We start from the raw sequence: 10,560 nt of genomic DNA on the forward strand, positions 1-10,560 counted from the left end.
TATATATATATATATATATATATATATATATATATATATATATATATATATATATATATATATATATATATATATATATATATATATAAAATACAGGATGTGTTGTCTTCTTTGGTTTAGGGACACCAAATTTGGGCTTCTTTCGCATTGAAAGGCGTGTTTTCTTGCGAAGGTATGACATAAATAAAAAAACAGCACAGTGCATTCCGCATCACCGTCGGTCCCAGCCAGTCCACGGGTTTAATCTCCCTCCGGCCTTAGGCCGTAAGGCCTTCTGACACGCGGTCGAGCTGGTACCTCGGGTGATACACCGCTTTGTATTCTAGATTAATATGTGCATTTTGATTGGCAGTGTTATCTACCTGTGAGGTCGGCCAGTATCTATGTGATGACGGTGTGACCTGCATACAAGCTTGGAAACGGTGTGACGGAAACTACGACTGCAGAGACGGTAGTGATGAGGATACAAGCAAATGTGGTGGGTACTAGATACGTTGATTCAAACGTACATAGGCTTCACACGTTATCATAACTCATAAAAACGCACTACGTTAACGTAACATAATGTTACGTTACTTTAAGTATGTCACGTTACAAACGTCACATATGTACAGCCGCGCGAGTGAACGTGCTTTTCGGTAACACCGTTGTTTGTCTACAACATGTTGTTTTAAAATCATCTTTATTCCATACAAGATGAATGACATATTAAAATACATAGCTAAAAACCTAGGACAATCCTTTGTCTCATGTTTAGGTAACAAGAGGAGGACGCAAGGTGGACAGACAAAAATACAATATACTAGTCACTGTGTGCATCGGACATACAGACGTTCTCTATTAAAAATTGTCATATATAATTATAATTACGGGTACATTATATAACAATTACAATTTAGAGTTCTTAAAAAGACAGCAGCTAAATTTTACATCTAATTTTTACAGTAGAACAATCCTGAAGTGCATTCCCAAGCAGGTGTGTTTCTGGCACAATAGATTGCATAAGATGCACAAAGTGCACACTTTCCCAGTCTACTTTTAAGGTGTCTGACTTCACGGTCTTTGTGACTGACCGGACAGAGTGACTTCAGCTTTGCAATGTTCATGCCGTTAATCCACCCTCTGCTTCCTACTTCAACTGTAACAAGAGTAGCCCTGTATCCACTATGAAAGTTAATGTCATTAACCAGACTTTCGTACTTCGCCGATTTTCTATCCTCGGCGTCCTGTGCATTCTGTTCAAACGGGACGGTAAGTTCAATCAGGATCACCCCTTTTCTTTGCTAATGGTTGCATCCACATCAGCCTTCAGGTTAATAGACATGTTCTGGTGTCGTCATTAGTTCACGCTGTGTATGGTTTAAACCACAAAACACAGTATTTGGCGACCCCGAGAGTACAAAGTAATAAGGACAGAATTTGTAAAGTTTGGCAACCATTCCTCAACAGAGACGGAGGGGGGGGGGGGCGCCTCAAAAACCTTGGCTTGTGTGGTTGTAAAAAGAAAAGACTCCGTTATTCATTCATTCAACAACCTGATCAAATTTTTCACGAGGGTTGGTGTTTTTTTTATCTTATCCAGCTTGTCAAAATATCCCAAAGTCTTTGAGGATGTGCAGGGGTCTTGAGTACAGGAAGATGACACTTCCCAACCCTCTCAACTCCTCCCACACAACGGTGGATGACATCATAAAATCAAACCAGTTCAGTGCCTACAGGGATCTGGTGGATTCTGGGTGTCACCCCAGTATTAAAGATTACGTCTGTGCCATCATTGTGCCGCGCTGCAATTCTAGGTACATAATTCCCAACGCCCTCACTTAACTCGTTTGCTTTAAAAGCTTCATATCGGTGTTACTTTAGCCGTGGACGACTCTGGTAATCCTTTTTGCATGATAATGCCGGATGCAGATTCACTATGCATTAAAGCTAGATGTATCTTTTTATGGGCATTACATTTGAAACCGTATATCTCACTATTGTAGCAATATCTATATATGTCACAATGACTTTATGTTTGAGACTGTATTTTTCAGCAGTAACACCTGGTTAACACTTAGCTTCAGTGAACAGCTACAATGAATCAGTAATGATTGCTTTGATGAAGATGACAGAATGTCATCGAAATGTCGGCTCTTTTTAAACGAGTATAGAACTTTGCTATTCAATGTTTGTGCAACCTTATCAGTGTAGCCATCATTGTCTTTTTGTGACTTTGTTTCAGTCCGAAACCCCGGCAACAGCTGCCCTGTCGGTCTTGGTGCGAAGAGGTGAAGTACACGTGTAGACATGAGCCAACCTCGTCAATTTTCCCACCCTGCGAGATTTTCCACTACAACAACTGCAACAACGTCAGGCCTTCAAGAACCCGGGCGGGTGGTAGGTCTATGCCTTTTCCCTAAAGAGTAAAATTGTCTGGATAGGCCCCAATAGATTGGCATTTTCATCCTATGTGGGAATAGGTAACTAGTTAGGGTAGAATAGCAAAAGGGACTAGATCTCCATGCCAGTTGTGCTAATCCAAAGTTGGACTCTGCAGATCAAATTTTTGTTGCAGAACCTACACGCTTCTTATGATGTCCCACCCACATCGAGGAAAATAGGTTTTACAACTGACTTCAACTTTTTTTTGTAATGCCCCGACTTACAAAAAAGATATTGTATTACCTCGGACACAAATTTTTGTGATTATTGTACAATATTATTCTATAGTCATTATGTAGTTTCACTATTAATAGAAGAATACATATATTAAACTAATTTTTTGTCTGTATTTACTATCTTACATATATTCATTTATAACTTCGTTTGTTGTGCAATAAAGATGACCGATTTCTTAGTAATGCATGATTTCGTTCGACCTTATAGTGGACTGCTTCGATGGAACCGGTGCAAACTACAGAGGGAACGAGGCCAGAGGTCCTATCGGTGAAGTTGACTGCAGCCGATGGGACGCGGATACCTACCCAAAAACGTACCCATGGGCGAATCTTGTCGATAACAAATGTCGCAACCCTAGGCCCGAAAGAGACCTCAGGCCATGGTGCTTTACATCCAGTGGATTTGAGTACTGTGACATACTTCCCTGCAACAGTAGGTCATCACGTTATATGTATCATCACTCACTCACTCACTAACTCATCCACTCACTCATTCACAAACTCATTCATCCACTCAATCCATTCACTCACTTATGCTTTGTCCTAATTGGAAAAAGGGGCCCTGCCGGTTAGTCTCCGTGATGTTTTTTTAGCACTTTCGGGAGTGACCCCTACGTAGCCCCGCGGGACACCCTGCGGCTACCGGGCTATTTTTTAGTTTAACGCGTTTTTAGTGTAATGATACTTACGAGAATCTCCGCTATCATCCTAGCATGTTATGTATAGAAACAATCTAACTGTGGTATCCTACTTATTTGGCTTCTTTCCATCCTCCATTAGTTTCAATTAAAGGATGCGAAGATCCGGGCAAACCCTTATACGGACAAAGGAGTCCTGTACTGAAGTTCTACTGGCCTAATGATAAAATCACGTACACCTGTAACACGGGATTCAAGTTCCCGAAGGGGAGTCCCCCCAACACAGCACGGTGTGTTCAAGTCAACGAATCAACGGGAGAAGTCAACTGGGCAACAAAGAAACCTAATTGTCAAGGTATGCGTCGTTTCATCAATTGTGTTTTACCCAGAACAGTGGCATGCTCAGGCACGGTTTCGGATAGACTACCCGTATCCCGAACTGTAAAGAAGCGAATCTGCGGCATTCGTTGCACAGAGACTATCCCGAACCGTGTTTTACTGCTAACCAGTTCCTTGATCAGGGGTGGTCATGAGGGCGCTTGTGTTGTCAAGCACACTGCCTCCCTCCAACCCTCTCTGCCGTGTAGGCCGGTCCAGTCCAAATATTGCCCCCCACTTCTTCCTTCTTTTACCACTTAAAGCGCTCTTCACCGGCGGTTGTTTTGGCCACAGGCTGCGTCTACGTCAAAATCAGACAACAGACTGTGGTGGACTGTGACGAATGTTGCTCAGCCATGCTAGCCTACTATGTTCTTCGTAGTTATGAAATATATATGCCACAGGGTAGAATGGAATCTAGGGGGATCCGGAATCCTCCTAGGGGAGATTGGAATCCCTATTTCCCCTAGGAGAATCTGGAATCCTCCAAGGGAAGATAGGGATTTCAATCTCCCCTAGGGGAGACTGGAATCCTCCTAGGGGAATCTGGAATCCTTCTAGGAGAGATTGGAATCCTGATATTTAGATCCCAATTCAGTAGTAGAAATACTAGAACTCATAAATTGAATTATTTCACACCTAAACTTTCAATCAATTTCAGCATAGGCAAGCCAATTACTATAATTGTAGGTGAATTACTAGATTGGAATCAAGATTTGTCCTGGAATAATTTGCAGTTCTAATTCCATAATAATTTGCAATCTTTCCTAACTTAAACCTAAATCTATTTCCAATTAGCAAAATAATGTGAAAATAAATTGGCAAAATAGAAAAAAAATATTCTTACAAACCATTATTTTATTCAGAATTTACACATATAGACTTGGCATCTAAAATTATACCTAAGCTTCAAAATCTCAAGCAATACTACAGTATTAGGAATATCATTTTTCTATCATTTGCTGCATTCCTTATATATACCAAGTCACTAACAACCTGGAAAAACTGGTTTTTGCGTCACTATCTCACAATGGCTTGATGCAAATATCTGAGTCTGATTTACATATTCACTTACCTATAAAATTGATTTAAAGTTTAGGTGTGAAGTAACTCAATCTATTTTTCCAGGCATTTTGATGCAATCAGAGTTTCTCCTTTTAAAATTGGAGATTGTCCCGAAAGAATTCCCACTTGTCCAAGGGCAAATTGAAATTCCTATCTCCCCTAGAAAAATTTGGGAAGCCTCTTAGAAGAGATTGGAATTCAGATACTCAGATCCCAGTTTTGTGAAGAAAAACTTAAATTCCAGTCTTCCCTAGGGGAGAGTGGAATCCCTATCACCCCTAGGAGGATTCCAGATTCTCCTAGGGGACATAGGGATTCCAATCTCCCATGGAGGATTCCGGATCCCCCTGGATTCCAATCTCCCCCGTGACATATGTTTCACTCCTAACCAGATCGCGAAATACCTTACTAGTTTTTTTTATACATTAAAGCCTGGAGTAAATATCTTTTTGAACAGGGCTTGAATCCAACAGCATTTTACTCTGTTGCAGTCGACCACAAATACAAGCTCCAAGAGGATCTTCTTAGCGAGACTGTCTACAACAAGGAGGTTGCTCCTACAACTAGTCTATATTTTAAAGCGTATGTTAAGAACGTCATCAACTTGGTAAGTAAAAAGAAATACCATCAAACATGACTTTCAAAGCCGTAGTTATTCTTATCAAATTGGTAAGACGATTTAACAGTTTTTTTTTTAAATTTTACAACTATATATTACTGTGCATGTTAGCCTCTTTGTCGTCAAGGCAAACTACGAAGGAGGTTGAAACGTTGGCATTTTGTTCAGCAACATATTGCGGTCTCCTTTGTCAATTAACAATAGCTTAATGGCGTGTCTTTTATTTTTCTTCTTTTAGGACGAAAAAGCGGAACAAATAGTAACATCCTACAAAGCTGAATGGGTAGGTTCACAACCATATATATATATATATATATATATATATATATATATATATATATATATATATATATATATATATATATATATATATATATATACACGTATAAACTTCAAAGATAGTTTTCATTTTTATTTTCTTTCTTTAGATTGAAATGAAAATAAATTACCAAGCATCGAAATATGGCGCTGCAATAATTTTACAATTAACATAATCTACAGGCATCCGGGATAAAGTTTTTAAGGGAGGGCACAGACCACTGCCCTAGCCTCGATTAATTTTCCTGGTGGTGTGTTGACCTTTTTTTACATGACAATACATACAGTCTTCTGTTTGTCCATCCCCAGTCCTGGATGGACGACCGATTGGCATGGAATCCTGAGAGGTACGGCAAATTTGACCACATGTTTGTTCGTGCTGAACGGGTCTGGCTACCAACCTTAACGCTGGAAACAAAGTAAGACTCTTTGAAATGTACAGAATACCGGTAACGCTGAGGTCACAATTCAAACTACGGGGCCCGGCCAGGCTAGCTTTTTAGGAACGAAAACTACGATACATAAGACAACAAAAGACAGAAATTTTTTTTAATATAATCATGGGCACTATTTCTGCATATTCTTGATATAAATTGGTAATTTTTCGTTCATACATACAGCCCGGCCGGGCCCCGGTGTGGAAATGTGACCTAAGCATAACCGAGCTTATAATTACAACATTGCACTTTTGCTTCTTTTTCTTCAAAAAAGATCTGCAGTTTTTAGCTTTATCTTTTAAGCAGGGATCATATGTACGGACATTGAAAAACTGGGGAAGTTTGTTACGTCAGGTTAAGTTCACTAATAATTTTGAAAGTAACAAACACCTGTTATGTTGGTTACAGACATTTACTGTAAAACATTTGTTCAGCAACAATGGCTAAAAATGACAGTGAATACTCCTTTGTTCTTCGAGCTTCCCTTAGAGACCCAGAATACTTGCAAAATATCATAAAAACCGTAGTTTGATGTAGTTGATATGTTATATGTGGCTCGATCTTACTACAGCGGCAACGGAGGTTACAGAACTCTCCGAACCTGTGGCTATAATCCATTCCAAGTCATAAACAAAACCTAGTGATGTGGTATACGTACATTTCTTCGTAAAAACATAGCAACCGTAATGGGAGAGTGAAGAAAGCAATAATGTTCGAAATTCGTTATTTAGTTCATATCCAGTCGTTAATAGTATGACATGCATTTTGCACATTTGAATGAAAGCGAGCGGTAAATTGTGTACAGTTGTCTAAAAAGACCACCCAGGGGTCGGAGAAAAAGTGGTCTTATCAGAAAAAAAATCACTCATGGGTGGAAAATAATCAACCATCCCTTCTAACTAGTTGAAATCGGTCCACTCTTTTTGCATGCATCTCCAAATGACGATGACAACGACAGCAATATCTATTGCATATTAATACGCCTTTGGGGCAAAATGCAGTACGTTACCTGCAAATAAGGAATAGGAACACTATGATATGCTCTATTTATGTCTATGCTTTACATATTTCTCCTCTCTTCTTGAGGCATTTATAGACGAATTCACATACATCGTGGTTAACTGAAGATGTACATATTCATTTCTGTTCTAACTGTATCTCATTGAAAAGGTATCGTGTAAATATGTAGTACACGTATTGAGTGTGATGATAGTATTGAGCATCAGCTATAACATCATTGTTGCACGAATCAAGTTATATTTTTCTGATGTATTTTCTTTTATGTCTTTTATGTTTCCAGTGCTGACACGAGGTACAGCGGCACATTCCCTTTCACAGAGGTAAGAATAGATAACGACGGTGAAGTCAACTGGCCTATAGCAGCATTGGCCACCACAACCTGTACCCTGGACCCTTTCCTCTTCCCTCAGGACAACATGACATGCGCAATTTGCTTCACTGTTGGGGAAGACTACACAATTGGTATGGCAAGTTTAATTGTTATTATTTTGTTAAACTGTTATTTCCATGACAAGAAATTCGACACCAATTTTCGACTATTCAAGTGAAGTCAGTAGTATAGGATGGACAGGATAGGTACCATTGGTGGGTTGTGGGTTGGTGGATTGTGGACTTTGGATTGTGTGGATCGTGGTTTTGTGTAGAGGTAACGTGAAGGTCAATATGGTATACCAGACGCCCCGGGAGGTCGTGTCGGGCGGTATCGCTACTTAAGGATGTACAGTTTTTAGCCTCAGGAGGTCTTGCTGGGCATGGGTTAATCCTTTTGTTCTTTTAATTAAGCTGGGACCTGTTGAATCCCAGCGCGGTCACTTCAAACCTTTCTTACGCTTCCCGGGAGGACGTGTCGGGGGGTATCGTCATTTATTAAGAGTAGGTTGTGTATGTACACATGTATTGCTGTGTCAGTATGGAGGTGTTGAAAACTCAAACGGAAGACATATTTCGTCGTCTGCTCCACCACAGAGCTCCTAACGTTTTTTACGCGTCCCGGGAGGGCGTGTTGGACATGGGTGGTTGTGTTTGTGTAGATCGATGGGTAGATACATTACATACATACATGTATGCATGATGGAAATATGTATTAATGTGAGCATATACAAATGAAATGAGTTACTCATTGTGAACATAACGACAACATGGGTCACTCATGCACACACACACACACACACACAAACACACACACACACGATAAAGGACTGGAAGCAAATGTACATTTTATTTTCTTGTCATTTTTTTCGGGGGGCTCCAGTTTGAACCAGCATGTCTTTTAAGGACCGTTAACAAAAACCATGACATCACTTATTTGTTCTGTGAGTCACTCAAGGTATGAATACGACATTGTGAATCACTCATTGTACACACATTACGATGCCGTGAGCCACTTATTGCATATGACTGATTGTGTATGTAGATGGATAGATGCAGACGTACATGAATGCGCGATGGAAGTATGTATTCATGTTTGCATACACAAATAGAATGAGTCCCTCATTGGTAACATAGCGACATGGTGAGTTACTCATTGCACATACATAACGGCATCGCGAATCACTCATTGCACATACATAACAACATCGTGAGTCACTCATTGTTAACATGGTTTTAATGGTTTCATTGTCCAAACAGTACCCGTGCAGTCGCAGCCTTTATACGGCTGAATTGAAGCAGGGTATCACATAATCAATACAAATCACAACAATTACAACAATCAAATAATACAAATGATACACATATTTGTTCCACAATTTTTTGTGGAACTGTCGCAAGGGTCTGTCCGGCTGCCATTTTCGCCACAAGGTGACCTCAATACGGCTTTCCCAACCGTAAGTTAGGTACCCATTCACACCTGGGTGGAGTGAGGAAAGTCGTGTAAAATGCCTTTCCCAAGGCGTCCATGCTCTCTTCTCCGATGTGCCTTCCCAACGGGCACAACGTCGGGCGCATGTTCAGACATGTACCTTGTACGACTCGGAATCGAACCCGGGTCTCCCCGGTTCATACTCGATTGCTCTAACCACTACACCACCCGACGCCACATAACATAACGACATCGTGGGTCACTCATTGCACATACATTACGACATCATGGGTCACTCATTGCACATACATTACGACATCATGGGTCACTCATTGCACATACATTACGACATCGTGGGTCACTCATTGCACATCCATGGGGATATCCGTGAGTCACTTAGCATATGCACACTATGACGATGTTGTGAGAGTCAATGATTGCTCCGGAGTGTTTGTGGTAACAAACCTACGCGGTTTAATGCATGTGCGTATAATGTGTACAAATATCATGTACACAAAAGACTGTTTCGTAACAATTTTTTATCAGTCATTAGTCAAGAATGTATCGAGGAACTTACAGCAAACCAACGCATGGCAGACGTCCTATACGTTGTGCCAAACACGGTACACCTGTGTCAATAGTTACATTAAGAAAAGCTGTACTGGGAGGACGACGTTGTATTATTTCAGAACGAGGTACCCATATTTTTTCATCAATGCTCTGACACCCAGTTTTTGCTGTGCACGATTTATAACTGTAAGGCGAAGGTAAGGCAGCAAACTCCAGCGCGTTTTGTCTCCTTGATCATGCGTTGAGGGACATCGCCAGGATCGTGAGTTAGAGGAATGGTTGAGTCGCGATAGAGCGTCCACTTCTCCTCATCATCACTATCGAAGCTGTACTCTTCACTTTCCTCTTCAGAAGAAGCCGTGCTGGAAGACACGTCTGAGCTTACATCACTCTCAGAATCACTTTGATCGCTGTCAGTTTCTGTCCCCGACTCTACCTTCTGAGAGTCCAATTCAGACTCATCTTCTTCTGAGACTTCATCATCCAAGGAAGATTCCAGTGATTCCATGTCATGCTCTGCCGTTGCCTCGTCCGACGGCTCGTCGGTGTCGTCAAATATGTCAGCGGATCGGTAAGAACCTGGCTCGGCGTCCATGCTCTCTTCTCCCGAAGAAATTTCTGCCACGTCTCTGTGTATTGTGTCGCGATGACGGGCGAGGTTCGCTGTTCCACTAAACTTTTTTGCCGCATATGTCACACGTGTGAGGCATGGTTGTGAAAATGGCGTTGCACGTTCAGTGGCGACCTTATGTGATACTTGGGAGTCTCTTGCAAATCACTCAATATACACATTAGATAAAGCGAGTCATCCATGGCATAGATAGATAAATGAATAGATATAGATAGATAGATAGATAGATAGATAGATAGATAGATAGATAGATAGATAGATAAATAGATACATGCATGCACTCGCTGTAGGATGAAAAAATGTATACCTGTGCGTATATGCAAAGTAAAGAGTCACTCATTCATTGCTCCCGGAGTAATAAAATATATACTAGACATCATGCATGTGAGAATACAACGATACGAACAACCATGACATCTATAC

At 40.7% G+C, this 10,560-nt stretch overlaps 1 protein-coding gene across 1 annotated transcript in view; it reads left to right on the forward strand.

Moving 5' to 3' along the window:
- The window catches only part of LOC109462551, a 20,687-nt gene that overhangs the window by 2,439 nt on the left and 7,688 nt on the right, over positions 1–10,560 (forward strand). Inside the window, exons 4-12 of the mRNA XM_019759107.1 lie at positions 353–478; positions 1,583–1,796; positions 2,225–2,379; positions 2,869–3,093; positions 3,441–3,653; positions 5,233–5,348; positions 5,599–5,643; positions 5,988–6,097; positions 7,416–7,597. Of these exons, the coding sequence (XP_019614666.1) occupies positions 353–478; positions 1,583–1,796; positions 2,225–2,379; positions 2,869–3,093; positions 3,441–3,653; positions 5,233–5,348; positions 5,599–5,643; positions 5,988–6,097; positions 7,416–7,597 (1,386 nt within the window). The remainder of the gene's footprint in view (positions 1–352; positions 479–1,582; positions 1,797–2,224; positions 2,380–2,868; positions 3,094–3,440; positions 3,654–5,232; positions 5,349–5,598; positions 5,644–5,987; positions 6,098–7,415; positions 7,598–10,560) is intronic.

This window comes from Branchiostoma belcheri, unplaced genomic scaffold (genome assembly GCF_001625305.1).
Source record: "Branchiostoma belcheri isolate BF01 breed outbred unplaced genomic scaffold, Haploidv18h27 scaffold118, whole genome shotgun sequence".
Taxonomy (NCBI): domain Eukaryota; kingdom Metazoa; phylum Chordata; class Leptocardii; order Amphioxiformes; family Branchiostomatidae; genus Branchiostoma; species Branchiostoma belcheri.